This window comes from Mustela putorius, unplaced genomic scaffold (genome assembly GCF_011764305.1).
Source record: "Mustela putorius furo isolate JIRA1106 unplaced genomic scaffold, ASM1176430v1.1 tig00537350_pilon_pilon_pilon, whole genome shotgun sequence".
Classification (NCBI taxonomy): domain Eukaryota; kingdom Metazoa; phylum Chordata; class Mammalia; order Carnivora; family Mustelidae; genus Mustela; species Mustela putorius.
Genome location: NW_025422471.1, coordinates 27,464,259 through 27,490,581, shown reverse-complemented (window position 1 = coordinate 27,490,581; position 26,323 = coordinate 27,464,259). Strand labels below are relative to the sequence as shown.

The 26,323-nt window shown below is 43.1% G+C and overlaps 1 protein-coding gene across 7 annotated transcripts in view; it reads left to right on the top strand.

Moving 5' to 3' along the window:
- ARHGEF28 (Rho guanine nucleotide exchange factor 28) overlaps positions 1 to 26,323 on the top strand; it is a 314,268-nt gene that overhangs the window by 155,428 nt on the left and 132,517 nt on the right. For 6 of the 7 annotated variants that reach the window (XR_001181930.2, XR_006604999.1, XM_013063682.2 and 3 more), the window contains 5 exons: positions 1,368 to 1,551; positions 3,967 to 4,147; positions 5,796 to 5,868; positions 19,519 to 19,571; positions 20,235 to 20,295. Coding sequence is in view for 5 of the 7 variants with exons in the window: in XM_013063682.2 (XP_012919136.2) it covers positions 1,368 to 1,551; positions 3,967 to 4,147; positions 5,796 to 5,868; positions 19,519 to 19,571; positions 20,235 to 20,295 (552 nt within the window). In the remaining 2 variants the exon portion in view is untranslated. The remainder of the gene's footprint in view (positions 1 to 1,367; positions 1,552 to 3,966; positions 4,148 to 5,795; positions 5,869 to 19,518; positions 19,572 to 20,234; positions 20,296 to 26,323) is intronic. The other variant, XM_013063681.2, reaches the window with a different exon arrangement.

The following is a 26,323-nucleotide window of genomic DNA, read 5'->3' as shown; positions in this document are numbered from 1 at the left end:
GTTTAGTTCATGACGATAAGGTTTGTTTTAAGGTATATCTTGATGTCTGAGGAGTTTATGAGTCTACCTTTTTTTTTTTTTAAATGTAAACAAATTTATTCTTTTCCATATTTCCAGTGTAATATTTATCATGAGCCAGCTGTGTTCCAGGCACTGAGTATTACGGTAGAAATACAGGTGTACAAACTGTATGCAAATAAGGCAATTTGAACATACACAAATGATAGCAATTTTAACAGTTGCCATTCAGCTCCACAAACACTAGACAACTTCTGTTTATCAGATATTGTATTAGGTGTTGAGAATAATAAAACCCCTCAGCCTCTACAATGATATGTACCCCTTCATGTGAAAGCTGCAAACCACAGTGAAAACTCAGAACACAGTTTAACCAAGAGCCCTTTGTCAAGGGCCATGTGAAGAGGCCCCAGGCTGAGCCGTTGAAGCAAAGCATTAGGGCCGTTTGCCAGCCCTGAAACAGTCCCAGGAATCTAATAGATGCACCAGAGCTCCTCCGTGAAGTTGGAGAACGACCATGGTCTCGAGTTTTCTGGACATGGGAAGCCCGTTTCTGCCCTACCTTCTCATCAGGGGAGGAGCATCTCTGGCTCATGAATGGGAACAAGGACTCCCTTATGGTTGTGGCCTCTGAGACACTGCCCTCCTGAAGTAACAGCGTGTCCTTCAAGAGCAGCTTCGTGTTTTGAAAGGGTGGTGTGCTCCTAGTGCTCGTTTTCCCTTGCTGACTTCTGCACAAGTGAAAGGGAATGTGAATGTGTGCTGTAGTGGGTGGAAATAGCACTGTACCAGCAATGGGCAGACCCTGCCCAGCACCTCTTGACTGCCTACCTTTGGACAAATCACTCATCCTGTCCTCAGCAGTAAAATAGGAGCGCCTGGGTGGCTCAGTCGCTTGGGTGTCTGACTCTGGATCTCACTCAGTACAGGTCTTGATCTCAGGGTTGTGAGTTCAAGCCCCACATTGGGGTCCACACAGTGTATGGAGCCTAATTAAAATAAGGTATTTGGGGCACCTGGGTGGCTCAGTGGGTTAAGCTGCTGTCTTCAGCTCAGGTCATGATCTCAGGGTCCTGGGATCGAGTCCTGCATCGGGCGCTCGGCTTAGCAGGGAGCTTGCTTCCCTTCCTTTCTCTCTGCCTGCCTCTCTGCTTACTTGTGATCTCTCTCTGTCAAATAAATAAATAAAATCTTAAAAAAATAAAATAAGGTATTTGGATTACATGCTTTTGATGGTTCCTTCCAGTTCTGACATTCTTATTATGTCTAAATCTATGGTATTAGAGATAAAACATATAAGGCACATTTTTGCAAGTGAAAGAACTAATACCATTTGTTTTTATTCTCAGTTTCTTTATGCAGAGAGTCTCTTCTACACCTGGCTATGAGATGGGGCCTACCTAAGCTCTCTCATTTCCTCTTGTGCCTGCCTGGGGGAGTTCAGGCTTTGTCTTTACCCAACGAAGAAGGTGCCACACCATTAGACTTAGCTTTACAAGCTGGACACTCCAAGCTGGTTGAAGACATCACAAAGTGAGTTTGGCTACTTGATGGATTAATTCTCTCTTTATTGGTTCCTATAAAGTGTTCCAAGAACTGTGGGAGAATTGAAATAACCAGACCATAAGCTCTTGTTGGTTTCTCTTTTACCATTGTTTCTCATTTATAGAGTACAAAATACATGAGTACTTTGTACAGACATATTTGGTATCAAAATTTCATGGAGAGGGAGTTAGAGAAAACATATCTTTAAGGGCTTTGTAGGGGACTGTAATCAAGGAAAAAGTTGGGAAATACTTGCCCAACTCCTATTTATCTTTCAGGTGTCACCTTAAGTAACAATGCTTCAGAAAGCCATCCATGTTAGGATCTTTAATGATTATGAATAATGTACAATATGGTGATTAAAAGGACAAATTTATAATATTAATCATAGTTTATAATTTTAAATATAGGCATCATTTGTTACCTAGGTTTCCCTTCTGTATCACTCGAGGGCTGAAAGTATTTGTTTACCTACTGTAGTATTTCTAATACAGTTTTGTGTATGACACTCATTGAAAGAATATAAATGATTTTTGAATCAATAACAGACATACCCTAAGAGACAATGTGGCTGTTAGGATCTAATGAAGTAATGTAAAGGAAATAATAAAAGAACTGTAAAGTTTCTTATGTGCTTCATGATTATTAGCATTTTCACTGAATGAGGAATGTGTGGTTTATTACCTAGAATAGTTGAGACTTGTCATTATACTTATGAAAAGGGAATTTTTATATAGTGATTTTCTTGACTTTGGCCATTATTCCTATGACAAGAGGATTCATATGTAGTGATTTCCTTGACGTAACAGGTGTTAAAAATAAATGGGAAAGTACCTTGAAAATTACAAAGTACTGCATAAATATTAAATATCATCAGAGTACTATTATATGGTGTGTCTTAATAGACTGGTTTTTCTTGTTTGGCTCATGAAACTCAATGCAATTAATTTATGGTTTAATGGCACATAAATGAATATTAGAGTAGAACTTTCTGTTTATTTTTGTTCTGCTTTGGTCACATGACCACCAAGCAGTGGAAGAGCCCATCAAAAGGAATTGTCCTTTTCTTGACTCTAATGTGACCCTACTTGCTTGGCCCAAGAAGTTAAGGCAGTCCTGCTTTCTTTGACTTAGTCATTGTGGATTGTTCATTGTTAGATCAAAGTCCTGGCTGACTTCATCTTGGGTAGCCTAGTACCTTTCTACTGTCTCCAGGACTGGAAGATATTACATACTTTAAAGGTTTGCACATTTAACAGATCTATTCATGAATGGTATTAGAAGTAAACTGTCAGCTAAATACTGAGTATATGGTGAAACTTTCATTTTCTAAATTAATAACAATCTTTTGGCTCAGGCTCAGAGTCCATTTATTTCAGTGACATGCTAATATGGGAAGTTGTTTTCTAGAGGATTCTAGTAATTAATATCAGGAGTATAGAGAGATACCCCAAATCTTAGAGTGCAGGGATCTCTTTTTAGTGCTCCATATGATGGAGATAGCATTTATTTGGTTGGAAGTATATTATATTTTCGTGAGGTATACATTCATTAATAAAATAGGGCCATGTAAGAAGAGGAAGGAGGCATAGAGCTATCTCTGTGAAGTGAGGAATCTGGGAGGGGTCTGTGGGTCTGTGACAACATGAGGTGGGCTGCCCTCTGGAAGCACTCGCATTTTCCTCCTGATCTCCTTCACTGCTGCAATCACATGACCTTGCTAGCCATCCAGAATAGTACACTAACTGTGACGCCTACGTGTAGCTAATAAATGTGCAGTTGTTGTTGGTCAAAACAGAACAGAAAGTAAGTTTACTTTCAAGAATTTAGTTTGGGAATATTGTTTCTTTGTTTACGGATATTTTCACAAATACAACAAAATCCAATATATGCTTCTTTTAATATGCATGATAAAGTGATTTACAACAGTGGACCAGTGCGCTATGAATAACCCACTTGTTTGTAACCTCCAAACCTCACTGTGTTCCCTGGAGATCATATATCTTTTTCACTGTAATCACCTAATAAGCTGTTGGCTGCCAGCTAATTTGTTCTACCACATGTGACCCTGTTAAAGCAAGAGGGTCTCTTTTTGAATTAAAAAGAGAATGAAATATTGCAGTAAAATACGACGTTTAGAAGTCACTAGTTTCATTCGTGCTACAAGTGATGGGTAAAGTATGTAGTGTATGTGAATAGCTCCTCACTTGGCAACTTGTGTAGGGGAAGAAAGTGGCTTTATTATTAGCGTCTGTTTACATGATCTTACGTATTTGTTGTCAGTAGGTGGCTTTCATGGATCATTTTGCCAGCTGGATTGGTAATTGGGGGCCATGGGGGTAGTGGGATGTTGGGGTTGATGCCTCTGAAACTGCCAGGGGGTTTTGATTTGTGACATTTCAGTTTCCAGGGCAGACGCACCCTAGGCTTCTCCAGAGTGCAGCTCAGTGAACAAGCTTTCCTGCAGTATCTTCACTCATCAGAGACGTTGACCCTGACGCTAAACCACACAGCCGAGCATTTGTTGGAGGCAGATATTAAACTCTTCAGGAAATACTACTGGGACAGAGCCTTTCTCCTCAAGGTGTGTATGTCTGTTCGTTCTGGTGTATAATAACTCACATTCCTTGAGAGTACACACTGCAAAGTCATTATTTTGGGAACCGTGTTTTGGAGGGTAGCACTTTTTTTTGGTAAAGATTTTATTTATTTATTTGTCAATGAGGGAGAGAGCACAAGCGGGGGGAGAAGCAGGCAGAGGGAGAAGCAGGCTCCCTGATGATTAGGGAGCCCAATGCAGGGCTCAATCCCAAAACCCCGGGATCATGACCTGAGTCAGAGGCAGCCGCTTAACCAACTGAACCACCCACATGTCCCCTTAGCTACATTTTTCAGTCATGTTTTAGTTCTCTCCTCATAACAGTTTTTTCTGTTAATCAGAACGTTGAGAATTTAGTTCTAGAACTTGGCTAAAATTAATAAGGCAACTAGGAAATTTAAGTGTCCTACAATTGCATCCAAATTTACTAAAAAGAATAAAAATTGTTTTAATACACCCCATGAAAAAAAAAAAGTAGTTTCCTATTTCATTTTTGTTTTGTAATCAGGATGCAGCATTCTCTGATGCCCTTTTCAGGTAGGCTTAGCAGTTACCCTCACCGGAAGACTAGGGTTTCAGGGTGAGGGCTGACTCCAGGTAATCATGTGGGCTGCTTGTGTTGGGCCTTGAGCCTGAGTGGTGAGACCTTTGAGGACTCTAGGCACTCAGGCTCCCATCTCCATGGCGCTTCCCAGTACATATCTGCTCTGGTCCACCCTGTAATTCCGTGATGGGGCCTAGAAGAGACAATACTGCATCTTGTGAGTAAGGTGGGTGGGGGCGGGGTGCAGGTGAGTGGGCACTTGTTTCCTCCCCTTTGTGGTTTGGTTAACTGTGTATATTTTCATGGCTTTTTGTTGCTCTTGTTATTGTGGGTTCAGAATGTTGTTCTGAAATGGTCAAGAGCAAGGCGCTTGATAGACTGAGTTTAATTAATAAGATGCCCATGAGTATTCAGGGGTCTGGGCCATTTGCAGGGCTCCCTGCTCAAGGGTGCCTATGTGTCTGCTTGGGAATATGCGTGGATGCAGTGTTGGGCTGTTTCACTGTTTGGCACATCAGTATATAATTCTGTGGCTCTTCATCGTTCAATGACCGGGCAGTAACCATTTGAAAAGAAAATGCTAAGAGCTCCAGGAGGGCACTTTGTCTCTGAGGCCCCCAACTTGCTCTCATCCAGGTCAACCTGCACCAGCATACACTGGCCTGCCAAACAAGGCCTGTGCACAACCTGGGTCCTCCCTGTGATGGGGGTCCTGCCCCCCAGATTCCTGTGTCTTATGGCATGGGGAGGGGTTGCTCAGGATGGGCACCTGCAGTTCTTCTGGCCCCTTTTTTGGTTCATGCATTATGTGCCTGAGGCCCTTCTGCTTGTGATGTAGGACACTAGAAGATTCATGGCAGGGACATTTGTAGCCCGTGCCTCTCGGTTCCCCCAAGTGTCTCTCCTCATCTTCCTGGGTGCTGCCTATGTGTACTCCAAGCAGCTTTACCCACCCTGTCTTTCCAGACCTCCCCAGACTGGCTCACCCGTCCCAGCTCCCAGACCCATGTTTGTGATTTCCATCTCCTTGTCACATATATAAAGCCACTGATTGTTTTCACTGACTTTTTTATTTTTCTCTTTCCCTAGACTCTTGAAGATCAAGAAGCCAGGCCAGAGGAAAGAGGAGACAAACCATCCAGTGCTGCAGAAACTGAAGAAGGTACACAGGCTCCTTTCCCACCCCAAGGAACCCAGAAAGTGCTGAGGACTAACAAGTTAACTGGTGGTTGAAGTGGGCTGTGAAGGTGGCAGGGACCAGGGGACTCGCAAACAGGATCAGGACTGTGGGACACAAGGACCTTGCTTGCTCTAGCAGAGTTGAACGATGTAATCTGCTGCCACTTTTTATTCAATTAGCATTTACTGAGTGCCCTTGACCAGGCCTTGCCACCCTCCTGATCTTAAGGCTACTCTCCTGACTCACTGTGTTCTCATGTTCAAGTTTGAACATAAAGAGAATATGGCTGTCCTTCCTCAGTCACTGGCCCCTTAGCTCATTCCATCTTTGTGGAGCCCTGCTCTGCCCTGGGCTAGTTGGTCTTGAAGGGGATGGAGATGACCACTGGCATGTAGGCCTGAAGGCAGGGGCGGCTGGATGAGCCACAGGGTGCAGACCGTCATACCCAACCCAGGTGGTCCCACACAGATGTTGACAGTCCTCATGGGGCTTCCGAGACTGAGCGTACACAGCTACTTGGGGAATCCCCAGCAAGAGCTATATTCTTTAAAAAAAAAAATATTATTTATTTATTTGACAGATAGAGATCACAAGCAGAGAGGCAGGCAGAGAGAGGAGGAAGCAGGCTCCTTGCTGAGCAGAGAGCCCGAAGCGGGGCTCCATCCCAGAACCCTGGGATTGTGACCTGAATCGAAGGCAGAGGCTTTAACCCACTGAGCCACCCAGGTGCCCCAAGAGCTATATTCTTAATAATGCACTATTGAGGGGCACCTGGGTGGCTCAGTTGGTTAAGTATCTGTGCTCAGGTCATGATTCCAGGATCCTGGGATTCAGCCCCACATCGAGCTCTTTGCTCAGCAGGGAGCCTGCTTCTCCCTCTTTCTCTCCCCCTGTACTCTCTCTCTCTCTTTGACAAATAAGTACATTTAAAAAAAATCTTTAAGAAAATAATGCATTATTGATCCCTCAGTTGTATATAAAACCCAGCTCATCTGCAGGAATCCTGTACTTCTTTGTTTTCTCCAATGTGGCAGTTTCTCTGGGCACACAATCGACTTCATTTCACATTTTTTTTAAATTAACATATAATGTATTATTTGCTCTAGGAGCATTTCATGTCTGTTTTTTAATTTTTTTTCCCTTTTCCATATATAAGTAAGTCTGATCTGTTAGCAAGTCTTCATGATAGACACAAGTTTTGATTCTGGGGAACATATTTTTTAAAGAACTTATTTATATATTTTATTTATAAATAAATAAAGAGAGAGACACAGTGAGAGAGGAACCCAAGCAAGTGGAGTGGGAGAGGGAGAAACAGGCCTTCCGCCAAGCAGGGAGCCTGGTGTGTGGCTCAGTCCCAGGACCCTGGGATCTTGACTTGAGCCAAAGGCAGACACTTAACGACTGAGCCACCCAGGCGCCCCTCTGGGGAACATTATTATTTTTTTTCTTAAATAGTCCTGACTTCTTGGACAGATTCTGATTTCATGTTTGTTTGGTTTTAATCCCAAATCTTAGTAGTTGTAGGAATCTGACTTTGTCATTATGTCTTATAAGGTAGTTTGGGCAAACAATTTATATACTGAAATATGTATTATCTGATTATCAAGTCTTCCCTTTTCCTTTATATTTTAGAATATTTTTTATTTTTTGAAATTATGTGTGAGGATGAGGACATATATATTAAGGTATGGTTATATTATTCCATTTCAGGAGAGTGGAGAGACATTATAAAATATCTGTTATGTGTAAAGGGATAATAGTCTGATAAGGCTGAGAACCACCATGCTGGATGCTGGGGTTAGGGAGAAAAAGTAGGGCAAGATCTTTGCCCTGAAGCCACCAAAATTGACTGCTGGTGAATAGTTTTGATTCTGCCTGTGTCTGGCAACATAAACGAGTTGGATTTCACTTATTTGTCAGGTGTAAAATCTTCAACTCTTGGCCTCCATGTTTGTTAAAAAGTAGTCTTGGATGGGGCACCTGGGTGGTTCAATGGTTAAGCATCTGCCTTCGGCTTAGGTCATCATCCTGGGGTCCTGGGATCAAGGCCCGCATTGGGCTCCCTGCTCAGTGGGAAGCCTACTTCTCCCTCTCCCACTCTCCCTGCTTGTCTCCCTGCTTGTCCTCTCTCTCTCTCTCTCTCTCTTTCTCTCTCTGTGTGTGTCAAGTAAATAAATAAAATTTAAAAAAAATAATAAAAGTAGTCTTGGGTAAGGAAGGTTTTTAGCAGGTTGTTGGAAGTCTGTGGGGCCCATCCATCCCACACACACTTCTGGATTAAGTTCAGCAGTGGGGCTTGGTGTTTAGGAGTTGCCCTCACATCTGTGTTCTCTAGATGATGTACTGGTGGGTTGGAGTTTGCAGGGGGGCAGTTCCTGCCTGCCTAAGGAGGTGGTGGGTCACCTTGTGCTTTCTCCTAAAAACCTGTAGGAGAAACCTGTTTCTGGTTTCCTATCAGGAATGCTGCCTTCTCCTGAATGTTTGACTTGCATTTATTGCTCTGCCTGTAACTTACCAGGTGTTTTTCTTGTAGCTGGTTGACAAAAACCAAAAACTTGGTACTAAGTTTCTGGCCTGCCTATGTGTAGGGTACTGCTGACTGCATTTTTGTGTGATCCTTATTTATGAAGCTCTCATCCTTGCTTTGTTTTCTGGTCATTTTTACGTGTGTATTTTCTCCCCTTCTAATCCACCTTTAAGCTAATTGAGAGCAAAGCAGGGTCTGAATAAGTGTTTACATTCTTTCTTTTTTTTTTTAAGATTTTATTTATTTATTTGACAGAGAGAGATCACAAATAGGCAAAGAGGCAGGCAGAGAGAGAGAGAGGAGGAAGCAGGCTCCCTGCTGAGCAGAGAGCCCGATGCGGGACTCGATCCCAGGACCCTGGGATCATGACCTGAGCCGAAGGCAGCGGCTTAACCCACTGAGCCACCCAGGCGCCCCAAGTGTTTAAATTCTTGCTCTTAAGGGACTGACAGTTGGGATTGGGGCAGAAAAACAAGCTGCCCCAGCACATTATGGTAAGTCCAGTAGGAGTCATATACAAATATTGGTGTGAGGAATCTGTGGCGTGGGATGGTGGAGTGGTCAGGGAAATCTTCCTGGAAGAGGTGGCCCTGGAGCTGTGATCATACAGAAGGAAAGAAATCCCAGACAATGGAAATGTACGCAATATAGAGTTCTGAATCACACGATGCATCAAGGGAAATGCAGATCATTTTGTACTCCTGTTGATTAGGGGTGGTGTGTGTGTTTGTGTGTGTGTGTGTTGCCAGTAAAACAGCCTTGGGAGGGAGGCATAGTGACCTGGCTTGTACACAAGGCAAGGAACTGGAGCTCCACCCTGACAGCTGTGAGAGCTGTTTCAAGCAAATCAGGTTAGATTATTACTTTCAAAAGGCCGCTGTGAGAATGTAGAGTGCAGACTGGAGTGTTTGGCGGGGATGAGGGAGAATGGGGGGGGGGCACACTGCTGTAAGTAATACTGAAGAGGGTCTGCACCACAGCAGTGTAATGATCATGGAGAGGTAGGGACAGGTGGGGACTGCCCTGAAGGTGGTGCGTCAGTGGTGAGAGAGGAGGGTGATTCCTTCAGTTCTTGTATGTCCCTAACTGGGATAGACCTTACAGGAAGCAGGATCATGGCAAAAAATGTACCCCATTTTAGATGGGCTGGGTTTGATGGGTCTAGGAGCAGCCAAAGTAATACAGCTGGAGTCATGCAGGCAGTAAGCAGAAGACAGCAACTCAAGTGCTCCAACTTCAAGTCATTTGTGTGTGTGTATTGGGCAGACCTTCTAGGCAATGCTTTGATTTGTATATTTTTGGAGGAAATATTAGAGACTGTTCTCAGGTTCAAGCAGAGGGCAGTAGTCAACTAAAGAGAAACTACTCCGTTTCTGTCCATTCATAAACCTGTAGGCAACTCAACTGGAAAAACAAAGCATTTTGAATGTCAAAGTCTGCTTTTTTCCCCCTTCTTATTTAAACCCCCAAAGCAAACTTTCCCTTCGTGACCTACTAGAAGATTCTTTTTTTTTTAATTTATTTTTTATTTTCAGCATAACAGTATTCATTATTTTTACACCACACCCAGTGCTCCATGCAATCCGTGCCCTCTATAATACCCACCACCTGGTACCCCGACCTCCCACCCGCCCCCCGCCCCTTCAAAATCCTCAGATTGTTTTTCAGAGTCCATAGTCTCTCATGGTTCACCTCCCCTTCCAATTTCCCCCAACTCCCTTCTCCTCTCTAACTCTCCATGTCCTCCATGCTATTTGTTATGCTCCACAAATAAGTGAAACCGTACTAGAAGATTCTTTTTTTTTACCCCCTACTAGAAGATTCTTAAGAGATCATGTTTTTATGTTTCTCCAGGGGCAGAGAGTGGAGGAGGAAACCCTAAGCTTGTATCTGTAGCTGCCATCGGTTAAAAGATGAGAGTGTTGTCCTGGAGAAGGGCTTTCCTGTCCCCATTAGGGTGATAAATGGTGTCATTATTGTCAGCGAGCCAGTTATGTTCCCATAGTTCGTAACTGTAATCATACTCCCAGAAGGATGGGCAGTTACTCCAAATGGACGAAATGACCAAAACGTCTTCACCTTTTTAATTTGCTCAGAGGAGTAAGCTAATTATTAGTATTAATCCACCAACTGACTCTCTTGTCCCTTGCCTTCTTTGTTCCTATTTGATATCCTATTCTAGGATTTCCTGACAAACATTGTGAAAACCCCAGTCGCAGGAGATGCTTTGAAAAACAAGGATTCTTTGACCAAATATGTTGAAAATGCCATCTATGAAACCCCCATTCCTTGTGGAAGCCGAGAGTACCTTTAATGTTTTTTAGCTTCTAGTTAAGTCCTGCCATCGTGGCTCCTGTGCCACATTATGTAAAAGTTCTCTCAATGGTTCATGGAAGAATGCCCTTGTCATGGTTCTTGGACCATCTCATGGAGGTGGTCTGGGTAAGGAACAGGTGGTTGCTGCTCTTTCTCACATCCACTGCTCCTGCCCTTTCCTGCCCTTTCACCATCACCTGGGTCCTCCACATCCATTAGTACAGTAGTAGGTAATGCTCACACTGGGAGCTGGGCTTGGGGTATCTGTGTTTGTAAAACTTGTAGTTGTCCTGACTGTCGAGAACACCCGTGCCTCGCCACACACCCCGCTGCGCTTTCTGGTGTTGTTTGGAAGCTTCCTGACTGCCTTGAGTCTCTGGTGCTGTAAAACAGAACCACTGCAATCCCGTTGACTGTTACGTGACTCCATTTTGTTTCATATTCTTGTGTAGTTAATTAAAGAAACCACAACCAGATCAAACCAAACCCATGTGTGACTGGCTGTCTCAACTTCTGTGTTAATAGTCCCTCCCCCCCCCCTTTTTCTCTCCATTAATTATGTTCCATATTTTCATTCACAAGGAAAGGGGGAGCTGGGACTGGAGTTTGAGATGTAGTCACAAAGGACGGGAGGCAGACTCCGTTTCTGCAGGGCTGAAGCGGAAGTTCCCTGCAGGGCAGAGAGGCTTCTATCTCATGACCCCGTGAGAAAGGCGGGATAGTCTGTGGATCCAAGCACAAGACACAGCCCAGGCAGGCCGTCGAGTGTCCTGCAGGCTCACTGACTTACCTGTCCAGTGAACATTGGAGTGCTCACTTCCTGACAGGCAGTGTTCTAAGCACTGATGACATAGCAGTAACTGAAATAGCAAAGGCAAAAACCCTCATCTCGAGGAGCTGACTGTTACAGAACTGCCCTCCAGTATTTGTGGAGCACTGGCACTGTTCTAGGTGTTGGGAATGCTGCTGTGAGCGGAGCAAAGTTGGGGCGTTCATGGCATGCACTGGCCAGTGGTTATGGAGAGGGACATTTCTGGGTGTCGGGAGTGGGTTTTCCCAATTTTATGCACAAGGAAGTGGCAGCACAGAGAGATCACGTAACTTGTCTGAGGTGAGGCAGCTTGCCCAGGTAGTCAGAAGGTCAGGCCCATGTACTCTGACCTCTCAGTCTGTAACCTATCCACCACTCTTAGGTACGAGAACACTCAGCTATTTAGTCTTGGGGCTGCTGGTGGAGATGTCTCTCCAGCATTTATGTGATGGAGAAGTGCAAAATTGGAATCATTGCCTTGAAATGAGCTTTCTTCCACATGACTGACCTGTCTCATAAAGTTCTTACAAGGAAGATTTATGACCCACATGTACAGGCATGCCTTGACAGACTCTGCTGGAACCTCAGCTCTGCCATGATCTGGCTTCTGGACATGGTGCAGGTTGTTCAGCTGTGTTTCCTTTTGTGCAAAATGATGACTTGGGCGTATCATTTAATAATTCTAGTCAGGCTTAAATGAGCAAATACAGCTAGAGCCTCTGGACTAGTATCTGCCCGTTGATGCTTAGCCATGGGGAAGCATCGTAGCAAAGCTAGCTAGTTACAAGTGCAAGTTGTAACACGTGCTGGGGTGGATTTGGTGGTAATCATGCATGTGTTGGGATACTGAGACGTAGCTCTTCCTGCCATAGTAACAAGGTGAGCAGATTTTTTTGTTTGAACCGTTCCTTAGATGAAGATGCAGCCCTTCTCTGTGTGCTCTGGGTGAGTGAAATGTGAAGAGGGAGTTGGGTGGGGGAGTCTCCTTCTTTGAGTGTCTCCTGTGAATTATGGGGAAAACAAGAGGGCTTTTCCAATGCAAGATTTCCTTTCCAAGAGCCTTCATTTTAAATACTGTAACTGAGTGCTTTTTTTTAGAAGTGATGAATATGGTTCCGATGTCTGTCAAGATGCAGGTCCTTTCCACCAGGACGGCTGCTGGGACCTGCAGTGTTGGGGATTTCAGGATGGCAATTAGGCTGATCTGTGGGGGTGGTTACTCAGTTGGATGTGGAGTTCTTATCTTAACCCCACAATGGAATATCCATCCAAGGACTTGATCAGCGTTGTTCACCTGAATGTCAAGTATTTTAACATTTTCGAGACAATACAAATCATACCCAGGGAATGTACTTACTTTCCAGCCCTGGGAAGTGATTTGGAATTGTTCATTTCATCTTACAGAACAGCTCAGCTTTTTCTGTGCTTCCTTTAAAGGCTGACTTTGCCAATCTACTTTCTCCTCCTACCCACAGAAGAGAGGGAGTTTCGTCATCAAAGGGCCAAGGATAAAAATAGGATATCAAGTTGATATGATGCTCATTTTGTTTGTTCTTGCAATACTGGTGTTTTCTCACACATGAAGATAAATTCTTCTCCTTGCCTCCCCCCACTTATCAGGAGAATCTTAGCTTGAGCTGGAAGGAATCTCAGCTTCTTCAGAACTCATCCAGATGTAACAAACTCTGTTCAGATGGATACTGGTTGTAGCTGGGTCACATCAGCAAGCTAGAGGCAAGGACTAGCATTAATGGAGCCTGATTGTATCAGGAGTCTAATACAATTGAAATAAGCTTAAGTTGAAAATATAGCTAAAGAGTTTATTTCTTGAGTTTAAATAGAATCTAAGTGGGAGGTCAGAGGGACAGAAAAGTATCCACGAAATAAAACTGAATGTTGTTTGTGTCTTTCCAGTATGACTTGCCTCATTTATTTAAGCAGTTGAGTAAATCAGGGAAATTACCTCATGACCTCAGTGTGAGATGGCATGATTTAGAGCTTTTGCTTATGTGGTAGTTGCAACCAAATTTTTGGGCTGAGCATCTTTTTTTTCTGCCCCGTAAGTTCTTCACTGTTGGAGATTTTAAGGGGAGTGGGCGAATGCACACTGGAGATGTCAACAAAACAAACCCCAAGCAATATTATAAAAACATAATACGCATAGTTACCATATGACCCAGTAATGATACTCCTAGATAGAATGAAAACCTCCTTCTCCATAATAACCTGTATGCAAATGTTCGTAGTAGTATTATTCTAACTGTCAAAAAGCGGGAGCAACCTATATGTCTGTCGGGAGTGGATCTACAAAATGTGGTCCGTCCATACAGTGGACTGGCATTTGGCAATGAAAAGGAATGAACTACTGATGGATGATAACATGGACGAATCTTAAAAATATTACGTTCTGTGAGAGAATCCCGATACAAAAGACCGCATGTGGTGCGATGCCATTTATAGGAAATATCCAGCACAGACAAATCCACTAAGACTGAAGACTTCATTAAGAATGAAGGTTGGTTGGGGTGCCTGGGTGACTCAGTGGGTTAAGTCTATGCCTTCTGCTCAGGTCATGATCCCAGGGTCCTGGGATCAAGCTTCGCATCGGGCTCTCTGCTCAGTAGGAAGCCTGCTTTCCCCCTCTCTCTGTCTGCCTCTCTGCCTACTTGTGATCTCTCTCACTGTCAAAGAAATAAATAAGATCCTTAAAAAAAAAAAAAGAATGAAGGTTGGTGGTTGCCTTTGGGGTGGGTTGGGGGCAGCTGGGGAGAAAGGGGTAGTAGGTGTTAACGGGTACAGGGTTTCTTATTGGGGGTAATGTAGATGTTCTCACATTGTGGTAATGATTGCAAAATTCTGAATGTCAAAAATAATTGAATTGTACACTTTAAATTGGTCATTAGTACATTATACCTTAAAGCTGTTAAAAAAATATGCATGTAGAGAAGAAGTATATTCTAAAACATTAACAGTGGTTTTATTTTTTTTCCTTTCTTTTTTTTTTTTTTTAAGATTTTATTTATTTATTTGACAGAAATCACAAGTAGACGGAGAGGCAGGCAGAGAGAGAGAGGGAACAGGCTCCCCGCTGAGCAGAGAGCCTGATGTGGGACTCGATCCCAGGACCCTGAGATCATGACCTGAGCCGAAGGCAGTGGCTTAACCCACTGAGCCACCCAGGCGCCCCTTTTTTTCCTTTCTTAATTATTTTTTGTGGCTCAAAAAAAGTGCCACAAGTAATTTAAATTTAAAAAGTTCTTAAAACGAGGCACCTGGGTAGGTTAAGGCTCTGCCTTTGGCTCAGGTCATGATCTCAGGGTCCTGGGATCGAGTCCCGCATCGGGCTCTCTGCTTGGCAGCAAGCCTGCTTCCTCTTCTCTCTCTGCCTGCCTCTCTGCCTACTTGTGATCTCTCTCTGTCAAATAAATAAAAAATCTTAAAAAAAAAAAAAAAGTTAAAACAAGATGTCAAATTCTTTTTGAAAGGATGTAGAGTGCAAGTATGAAAATTACATTTAAATAACCCATTGGGAGTTGCTTTAGGGCAGAAATTTCTTCTCTACCTTGATGTCCTCTCCCTGGCTGATCCTGTGGCTCAGCAGGGACCCAGCAACGCTTTTTCACTTTGAATGGACTGTTGGGGCTTACAGACTAATGAGGCTTATGCTGATATTTCTACAGATAATCGCCTTATCCTTTCTCCCAGTCCATATTTATACTGGGGATTCCAAAAGATAGTTTTTTGTTTTGTTTTGTTTTGTTTAATTAATTAATTAATTTATATTTATTTGACAGAGAGAGAGAGAGAAAGAGATCACAAGTAGGCAGAGAGGCAGGCAGAGAGATAGGAAGGGAAGCAGGCTCCCTGCTGAGCAGAGAGCCCGATGCGGGACTCGATCCCAGGACCCTGAGATCATGACCTGAGCCGAAGGCAGAGGCTTAACCCACTGAGTCACCCAGGTGCCCCCAAAAGATAGTTTTTACCGTATTCCCACTTTTAGGAAAAAATGGAGAAATCAGGATACTGAAACAAAAGGGCCCAGGGTTAAAATAGTCTCTGAGTGAAAGAGCAGGAGAGTTTCTTAAAATTTGTCCCCTCTGCCATTTTAGTTCTCTGGGATTTGTGAATAGTAGATACATAGTAGGATAAAATCCTGAAGTCATAAACTGAAGTTGTTAGAAGGGAAACACCAGTGCCTAATTGGAAAGGAAAGGGTGGTTTGGAGCATTAGCTGGAGGGGTGGGAGGCAGCTAAGGGAAAAGCATTCATCTGTCTGCTCAGTCTGGCAGTTCAGAAGTTGTGATAAACAGTGCTGGTATTCAAAGTGTTTCAATTCGTATTTCAAAAAAGCGAACAACTTTCCCTTCCCTGTCCTGACCTAGAGCTTGCCTAATGATTCCCTACATTTCATCAGCTCTTTTGGGCCACCAGATTGAGGTGGAGGAGAGAAGCATTTATTCAGTGCCTTTACTATGCTAGGCACTCGCTTGGCACTGGGGATTCAAGGGTTGGGCCAAAATCAATTTGGACCCAGCCTTCCCAGAACTCAATCTGCTGAGAGAAAAGGATCCATTCACAGACTCTGCACTGCTCTCAGTCCTTTTGGGCCTTTGTGGAGGAAGCAGCGTGAGCTGAGAGCAGGACCCTCGTTTTTCAGTTCTACTTTTGATGATGCCCTGCCAATCTAACCCTCTTGGGAACTTGATTGTGCACAGTTGAACCTGAACCAGGAATGAAGCAGGAGTAGTTGTCTGGCTGGCTCTGATCATGATTCTTTTTTTTTTTTTTTTTGCCTCCTTCCTACGAGGAGTCAGATGACCCAGCAAAGGGTAGTTAAGGAGAATACCAACCATCCTGTATTTTCAGTGTGAGCTTTTGCTTTGCCTAAGTTAGCCTCTGTGGTCCCATTTTTCAAAAAGGGGACGGTAAGACTTAACACAGAGTTGAGATCTATTAGGCTAATCTCTTTCTTAACAAAACCCTGGTAGTAATCTCAGAGCTACTTACCCCTATTGTTTGAAAACCCTGTTTGCTGGTGCAGTGTCACTAGTGAACATGAATATTAGAGATTATTTATTGTTCCATTATAGTTTGGCAATAAGAAAACAAGTCTATTAAGTTTGGTAAATCGGATTTAGAAGGGATAATCCTGGGTGGGCCATGCAGGCAAGATTAATAGGCCTTTAAAACAGAAGAGTTTGAAGTTACTGATATCATTATCTCTGCCCCGAGGTTGCTATAGCAATGAGTGATTTGATTGGTGTTGCAGTGGAGTGAGTGTAAAAGGATCCTAGTCATTTAGCAGAAACTCTCCGAGAGCAATTTGATTAAACTCCGGTCAAATGAGTGCCCAGTTCTTTAAAAGCTCTAGGATGTACTTGTTTGCTGTCCCAGATTAATTAAAGATACTTTATTTCTCCGAATCTATACACTGTCATGAATATTTTTAATAATGTTTGCATAAAGGTTTAATAGCTTGGAAAGCTATTTTTTGAAGTGATGAAGTACAAATTTTATAAACACTTGCCTTCTCTGATATAGTTTGTGGCAAAGTTGCCTTTAATTAGATTATACCTGAAATAAAATAAAAATGCAGTAGATGATACGGAAAACTGTAGGCTGACAGTGTGCAAACAGTGATATTTTGAGAGGGGCAGGAAGCTGGGCCGTGGTGACACTGCTTCTGTTACTGCAAGCCGGATTTTCTCAGCTGCTGTAGCCTTCTGCATTAGCACAATCGAGCAAAATGTGCTGTTCCTTTTCATCAATGCTCTAGGTACATAATTCTTTAGAAATGCAGAATCCTAAATTCAAGAGCATGTGGCCTGAAACAGCTTTTTTAAAGGGGTATTTTACAGTCGTGAAATAAAAATGTGTGCGACTCTCTTGCTGCTGAGGTTGAAGTTTCTGTGGAAACTTGGGCTCTCGTTACCTCCCTTTCTTCACCATCTTGGCGCTCTTTTCCCCACCTAGCCAACTTTTTAGGGTTTGGGTATGTGTGTTCAAAACAAAATCCCTTGTATGTTCTACAGGGGCTCCCCATCAGTGTCTGCATCTGTGCGATGGGCAGAAAGCTTTATGTTAAGGTTTTGTATTTTGGCACCTGAGGAGCAGTCTTTGGAAGGGTGAAGCTGGTTCATTTTGGCATTCCCAGTGCAGGCCGCGTTGTTCTGCAAACGCTCCTCTGCTGCCACCTGGAGGCCTTGTGTGGGATGTGCATTTATAGGTAGGTGGGGGCGCCAGAGAGCAGAAGCTGCCCAGGCTGGGTGCCCGCAGGTCCTTAATCCCTGCTGACATCAGTTGACAGGACCATGTGAAATTGAAGCTATTATTGTTTCATTTTGAACTAAGGGGCTAATAAGGATTATAGATTCAATAGCAGTAAACTGTGGAGAATAAATACCTCATTATTTGTTGGTAAATGCCCAGGTTCTGTTATGCACATTTTATTTTTTTTATTTTTATTTTTTTATAACATATAATGTATTATTAGCCCCAGGGATACAGTTCTGTGAATCGTCAGGCTTACACACTTCACAGCACTTACCATAGCACATACCCTCCCCAGTGTCATAACCCAACCACCATCTCCACACCCTCCTCCCCTGGCAACCCTCAGTTTGTTTTGTGAGATTAAGAGTCACTTATAGTTTGTCTCCCTCCGGATCCCATCTGGTTTCATTTTTTCCTTCCCTGCCTCCCAACCCCCCACGTTGCCTCTCAAATCCCTCATATCAGGGAGATGATATGATAATTGTCTTTCTCCTATTGACTTATTTCGCTCAGCATAATACCCTCTAGTTCCATCCATGTTGTGGCAAATGGCAAGATTTCATTTCTTTTGATGGCTGTGTTATGCACATTTAAAGAAAAAAAAAACCCATCAGGACAGTGAGAAAGTTGACACGTCTGCTCTGTCCTTGCCTTACTATGACCTGTCAGGGAAGTACTTTACACTTTTTCTAAGTAAGAACTTGAGTGAACCTCCTAGCTTTGTGCCTGGCAATAAGAGGAGCTTGAATATATCTACCGGGAGGTCTGAACTTCAGTTAATTGACTGGCAAAGTGGAGTGGGGACCTATCTAGGTAAACTAGGGGATATTCCCCAGAACTGGCACTAGGCAGGGCAGCTGAGGGCTCCAGAGGAGGCCTTGGGCCCATGTAGTGTATATTCATACACTTGTTGGTAAGGTTTCTATCTTCCCTTGCTAGGAGTGTCCAGTGCTTATTTTCCCCAACCAAAACCTGCTTTTGGTGGTTAAATATCAACAACAGTGGCTCTTATTAATGGGCAACTCGGTGGGAAAAGAACCAGTCCAGACCCGGAGAAAAATACCCCTTAAATGAGCCTTCCGGTTTAGCCTGGAACATCCTGACCACTAATATTTCCAGGAAAGCCTTTATTCAGAAGAAGGGTACCCAGTGTGCTTGGGGCCTGTCAGTGCTCAGCCCAACAGTCTCTGCGGTGGGAGCCAAAGGGTTGTGCTGGTGTTGCGGACTTACAGGGATGTCCGAGGAAAGGCCAGACCTCATCTGGAATGAATGATGCCCTTTTGAAACATGAAATCTGTGGTATTTGAGGAACTAGACATGTGGGATATCCTCAGGTAGGTACCAGTCATGTTCTTAAAATCTCTGCTATTTTGAAGAGCCTTTATTCTGTGAGCAGCCTTCCTTTTGAATCAGGGGCATTTGTTGATTTAATGATTTTTTTTTCCCCTCAGGATTTCCTGCAAGATGTCCTGGGCTTGTTTACCTCTCAGTCCACACAAATATTACCAGAGTGTGGCAGTTGGGCTGTCACATATTCTGTGGAGAGTTGATTTTTAAGAAGCCTAATCTAGGCTAGCTCCTCAAAGACAGCAATTCATGAATAATTGTTGTTTACTTTTTGGGTTTTCTTTCCTTTTTTTTTTTTTTTTTTTTTTTAATGAAAGCTCCTATCAGATCCTGATGAGGATCATTCCTTTTGCAGAGATTAAGAATTTGGCAACCAGCAGATCATCACCTGAAAAGGAGAATGTAAAGGTAAAGATTCTCTGCCCCTCTTTCTTTTTGGAACTTTCCCCCAGAGCTGCTGTAGAAGTGAAGATCTAGTGGTAAGAAAAAAAAATCTACTTCCCCTCCCCCACAAAAAAATCAAAAACAAACCTCCAGCAGGGTAGACCATGTCACGTTCAGAATAACTTGAAATTTTTATTTATTTATTTATTTATTTGAAAAAATTTTTTAAAAATGTATTTTTTTTTTAAGTCACCATAAAATACATCATTAGTTTCAGAATAACTTGAATTTTCGGTCTCTGTTCTTTATGACCCAAGCTGGATGTCTTTCTGGGTTGCACTTGTATATATGCAAGATCGTTATACACCTTTTCCGAAACAAGTTTTTCTTTAAAGATGCATAGCTCCAGATGTTTGCCAGCAGTGTGGCTGCAGGAGTATGCCCAGGAGACAGCCTCTGGGAAGAAGGACCTCGGGAGGGCTTCCTCGTGGGGCAGGTCCTTCCCTTTCGTAGCTCTTGAATAATACGAATTAAGTACAAGACTAGTTTTGTTGATGTGTGGCGAGACATGTGACATGTCTTCATTGATATTTTCTGAGGTGGCTTTCATGAGTTGATAAAAAATCAACAGAATTGGGGCCCATAAGTAAATTCTGTTAAAACCCTTCCTGACTTCATCTCTTCCAGCACATGGAAAACCTGGTGGTTCAACCAAATGAGCACGGAGACCGGGACCGTCTAGATTTGGGTATGTTCCAAAAGAGCACTTACCCCTGTACTCCTCAGAGTATGCCAGTCCTGGGTATAAAGAGGACTGGAAGAAAAGAAATTTTAAAATAAAACCTTCCTTCCTGGGAGCTTTGTCTAGTTTTTGAAACCAACACAGATACATTTTTGTTGCAGCAGCAGGTAAAATACTCTGAGTTCAAGGGTTGAGGATTCATTTACAATCCTTTGAAAAACAAGTCGAGACAAAGCAATAAAGGCTTTGCCTGACCAGTTGACCTCTGAGCTGGACTCTGTCTTGGGACTAGTTTTGTGTTAGTTACCTCGTAACTTTTCTGAGGTAGGTACCAGTTTCATTTTCTGGTGAAGTGACCGAGGCCCCTGGCAGACAGCAGGTGGTGGACCTGAGACTCCTAACTCCCTTCCTCCTGAAACCCCAGGCTTACTGCTATCCCATTTTGATGCCCAGTTGGGGGCGCCCTTGGAGCTGAGCAGATGACACTGAGGAAGTACCAGATGTTGTCACTGCGTGTGGGTTGGGGCACCAGGAGAACCCTTGGCAGGGTGACGGTGATTTTTCCCCAGGACTGGACGTTCTCATCTGCCCACACATTCTAGGTCACATCTCCTGAGGACATATCCCCAGAGCTCCTTGGCCACTTGCTAGTTCTCGGGGGCTAACCTGGACTGCATAGTTTCCCTTTGAGTTCAAGCCCGAGGAAGCAGTTGGAGGCTGGAGGCACATAAACTGGGCCATCAGCTGATGTCTCTTGTGGGCCCGTGGGTGGTCTGTGCAGACCTCTGGGGCTGAGTGGAAGTGAGTGGGGTGGTGGTGGTCGTGGTGGTGGAGGAGTGCTCAGGCTGATGTAAAAGGGGGAAGAACAAGATAATCCCCAGGGTGAGTTTAATAGTGGGGGTGGTGCTGGGTCTGGGAAGTTCGTGGCACACAGGTCTCACTGGAGGCCAGTGGAGTGTCTTTGGCACATTTGGCAGGCACAGGCAGAGCAGTGACAACATGGCAGGGCGTGGATCATGAAGAATAAAGCAGGGTGAGGAGGAAGCACCACCATCAGCGTCCATTGACTGTATGGCTGGTAGCTTGGCTCCAAGCCAGTGGTGTTTGCCCAACCTCCTTAAAACGAGGTACTAATACTGAAATTGAATTAGAAACTTAGACTCCACCAGGCGATTTGCACACTTTTACCATCTGCTATATAAGGTAAGGGGAATAATGTACTTCCAGAAGAGGGGAAGAGGAAGGAGCAATGAAAGCAAACACCTCCGTTTGAATGACTCTAGTAGGCCATTAAATCCAGGAGCAGAGCTGTTGCTCACGCATACAGGATGTCTCATCTACAGATTGCATCGTGCCCTGAGGAATGTTAGCTTTGAAGAATGTTTACCGAGACAAATTGCTGGCGGTGGGGGAGAAGTGTTGGCTGTTACAAGTATTACATAGGACAATTTTAATTTTCACTGTTAAAAACTCCATTCTCAAACTGGTACATTTACTGGGCAGGAAGGCCCGTGGTAAGGAGAGTGTAGTAGCCTGCCCGAAACCGTGTGTTTTGTTAGTAGCATCATTGTGTCTGAGGAGGACCATAATATATGATTTGAGACAAACTCCTGTGACTTTAATCCCCAGCGAGTTATGAAAAGGGCCATGAATGATTATTCCTTGAAAGGGAAAAAGAAAAAGAAAAAGAAAAAAGCTAACATTGGCTTTTTTCTTCATTTAATCTTTTTGGTTTGAAAAAAGTTACCTGACTTTATGCTAAGAAAATGGTAATCGATTTTAAAAGAACCTTCTGGGACAGAACAAGACAGGAGGCAATGAGCAGTAGTTGGATGATACGCTGGATTCTGGAAATGGAAACAGCTTTTCCACAAGGCCACTTCTAAACTGCTGTGATATTTTATGTGTGTGTACATTCCACTCAGTCTCCAAGGACATGCTGATAAATGTGGGGTTGAGGTTAATTTCTTTGCTGACTTGTATTATTCAGAATGGTATGATGTTGGTTTAGCATGCTCTCATAAACAACATCAGTGCTGTTCCAGTAGAACTTTTTTTATATCTGTACTATTCAAAATGGTAGCCGGTAGCCACGTATGTCTACTGTGTGTGTGATGTGTGATTAGTGTGGCTGAGGAATTAACTTATAACTTTAGTTTATTACCCTGGAAGTTCCCTTTGTATGGTTAACCACCAGAGCATTAAAAATCCTACTGGCCATTAGTTCACACACTGAAAAGAACTGTTGATTGCAGAGATGATGTCTTGGGTGGATAACAGCTAGTAAGCTCATCCAAGCCAGTGCCTCTGAACCACCTCAGCGAGTAGTAAGGGGACATGCAGGAGTGATGGCTCTGCTCTCTGTGGATGCTGGAAGAGCCTCAAAGGGGAGAATATGAGTTGAAGGCCTGCTATCCAGTACGGGTACTATGAGGCTGCAGACCAGAACTTCTCATTGTGTGCTTCCTTGACATTGTAGGCATGTAGAATGGAGAAAGAGGGCCAAGCATTTGGAGGATATGAATTTAGAAAACATAGATGAGATGGGTCAGTAGAGAAATGAAGAAGGAAGAAAGGGTCCATTTGGCTCAAGTCTGTAGGACTAAATAGGATTAAAAAATAGAAGCTCAGTAGTGGGCCCCTACAAATGCTGTGCCAAGGAGAAGGGGAGTGGACATCAAGCAGGACCAAGGGGGCAGGTGTAGGAATATGGAGGGATGGTGAGCTTCAGCTGCCTTCTTGGAATCCCACCCGTAAATGAAGATACATAAAACCATCATTGGGTCAGCCAAGTGGCAAATGGCTTGATACAGTTGCTGTCTTGTAAACTCTAATTTGAAAGCGTTGAATTTGAAAAAGTAGAACTGTGTGCCTCGTTAGTAATGAAGACTTCAATTAAAAGTGAAGTTTGTCCTTGAGGACTGGGAAATAAGAGTGCCATTGTGGCAGGTGAATTACAGAAGCTCCTGGAAGGTGACCCTCGTGCTATCTTAGCAAGTGATACTCCAGAGTGTGAGTGAAGTTATGTGTGTCAGACCAGATTTGGTGACACTACTGATGCTGATTTTCGTGCAATAATTTATTCACCACTTCCTGCATTGGACAAAAAAAGGTGGCTTGAAACTTACCTACCTGTAGCCGTACATTGTGTGACTATTTGGATGGAAAAAAATGAAGGATTGGTGAAGCAGATTGGTTAAAACAAGAACCATGTGAGCATGTTTTAACTTTTCTCAAGCGGCAAGATAGGAGGGAGGTAGAGACATGAGGGGGGGTGGTGATGGAATTGGCTGGCATCCTGGTTCTGTGCTTGGGAAGACCCGGTACCTTGCAGCTCTGCACAGGAAGCATGGCTGAATCTACTACCCTAGGTTTGGCTGGCAGAGAGTGGGCCAGAGAAGATTTTATATAGAATATTGTACCAAAATAAGACTTACGGAAAAAATAATCTTTTTATGTTGTGGAAGCAATAAATGCTCACAGTAATAAGACTGGGAATTTTAGAAACCATAGGAAAAGAGAAAACACTCCTATAGTTTGCCCGCCCAAAGAAGCTCCTGTTAAACTTTGTGTATTACCTACCAGTATTTTTGGATGCATCTATTTTTTACATTGTTGTGATAATGTAAGCAATAGAATTTTGTGTCCTGCTTTATTCATTTAGCATTATATGCCATAAGTAAGTTCTGTTTTAGTAGGTAGCTTAAACTGTTTCTCTATATTTTTCTACAGAAGATACGGCTTACTTTTCTAAGAAGAAGGGGAAAATGTCTTAGATTTTGTCATTAAGTATTTATCAGTGAGAAGAAAATCTCTTCTTTTTATAATATGTATTGTTTGATTTTATAGACTGACCCAATTTTCAGTATATGCGGAGGTTCAAACCCCAATTATTCTTTAATACTTTGGGTCCCTTCGTTGCTATTACTGTTGGTTACTTATATGTAACATGAGAAAAAGAAAATATTTTAATCTTTTCGTTAGTAGGTGTTGGGGCCTGGGAGGTGTGGGTGACAAGGAGACAGATGAACCAAAGCTGGTTGGGAAAGAAACCTGACCTGATATCCAAAAAAATGATCTGGAACAATCATGAAGAGAAGGAAGCAGAAATAGACAGAAGTGATCAGTTGGAAGTGGAAGATTTCAGATTGCTTCACCTAGATAGCACAGACTTTCAGGACTACAGAAAAGACCCAGAAGGAGAAACAAAAGTACTGCATAGGAAGCTTAGGAAAAAATGTTTGTCAGTAAACAGAAACTGGAAGGAAATCGTTGGAAGATCCAGAGGATCAGCCCCCTAGAACAGAATGTTTGGTGGAGTCCAAACTCCTTTTTTGGGATCCCTGTTTGTGGATCTATCTGGGAGAGGTCTAAGCCCATGAATTTCAGTGGTAAGATACATGGAGACTCTGTAGTCAGTCCTGTTGGTTTGGTGTAAACCACCAAATAAATAGGGCTAATCGGGTTAGTCTTTTTTCTCTTATATTAACTAAAAGTTTAGAAATGAAATTAATGCTTTAGGTTATACAGGCATATAAAACAGCGCTTTTAAGTTGTTTGTGGGAAGAGTTTTGAGATGATTCCAAACAGTAGGGAATCTTAAGATCTAGCACCCGTGGGACCCCTGGGTGGCTCAGTGGGTTAAGCATCTGCCTTCAGCTCAGGTCATGATCCCAGGGTCCTGGGATCAAGTCCTACAAGGTGCCTGCTTCTCCCTCTGCCTGCCTTTTCCCCTGCTTGGGCTCGCTCGCTCTCTCTCTGACAAATAAATGCATAAAATCTTAAAAAAAAAAAAAAAATCTAGGACCCATGTCAGTAGAAGTGGGCCCTCTGTTGGCTGTTATTTAATAACACATGTGTATCTATGTTGAGATTTCAAGAATGTTAAATGAAACAGGAAGGAATATTTAAAAAGTGTCAGGGAGAAGGAACTTAGCAGTGCTCTCAACCATCTGAAAAAGTTTTGAAGTCTGATTTTTGGCAAATCTTTCTCCCCTAGGCTACAGAATCTTCTATGGATTCCGTGGGGGGGGGGGCAGTTTTCATTTCTTTACCACAAGCCCAAGCTTATCAGTGATTTGATATTGAAATAAAGGGGCTGGTGCTAGGAATGGAGAAACATCCCAAGACCATGGGGAATTCAAAGTCATTTGGGACTCGTATTCCTTCTGCTGACTTCCATGAAATTTCCTTACTATACTTGCTGAGGTTTTAAACATTGTTTTTGGTAGAAGAAATTACTGACTTACTGGAATTCTGCTGAGTGTTACAAACTCTGGGTCTTTTACCATCAGCGTTCTGCCTATTCTATTTGTGGCTTCATTGTTTGGACATATTCTTCTTGTGCAAGGTGAATAAAGCATTGTTCTTTATATTAATTAATCAATTTATTTATTTATTTAAGATTTTATTTATTTGATAGAGATCACACGTAGGCAGAGAGGCAGGCAGAGAGAGGCGGGGGAAGCAGGCTCCCCCCAGAGCAGTGAGCCCCATGTGGGGCTCCATCCCAGGACCCTGGGATCATGACCTGAGCCTAAGGCAGAGGCTTTAACCCACTGAGCCACCCAGGCGCCCCCAAGCTTAATTTCTGAAATGTAACTGGGGTGGGGGGATGGCAGTTTTTTTCTCTGAATTTTAAATTTTTGGTTTTTTTTTTCCACTTTATTTTTTCTTCATGGTAAGTGTACTCTTTAATCCCCATCCCCTATTTCACCCATCCCTCTACCCACCTCCCCTCCAGCAACTAACAGTTCCCTATAATTAAGAGTCTTTCTTGGTTTCTTTCTTTTTTCCTTTGGTTGTTTGTTTTGTTTTGTTTTTTGCTTGTTTGTTTCGTTTCTTAGATCCCACGTATGAATGAGATCATACAGTATTTGTCTTTCTCTGACTTGCTTTGTTTAGCATCACACTCTTTAGCTCCATCCATGTTGTTGCAAATGGCAACATTTCATTCTTTTTTTGTTTTTTAAGATTTTTATTTATTTATTTGACAGAGATCACAGGTAGGCAGAGAGGAAGGCAGAGAGAGAGG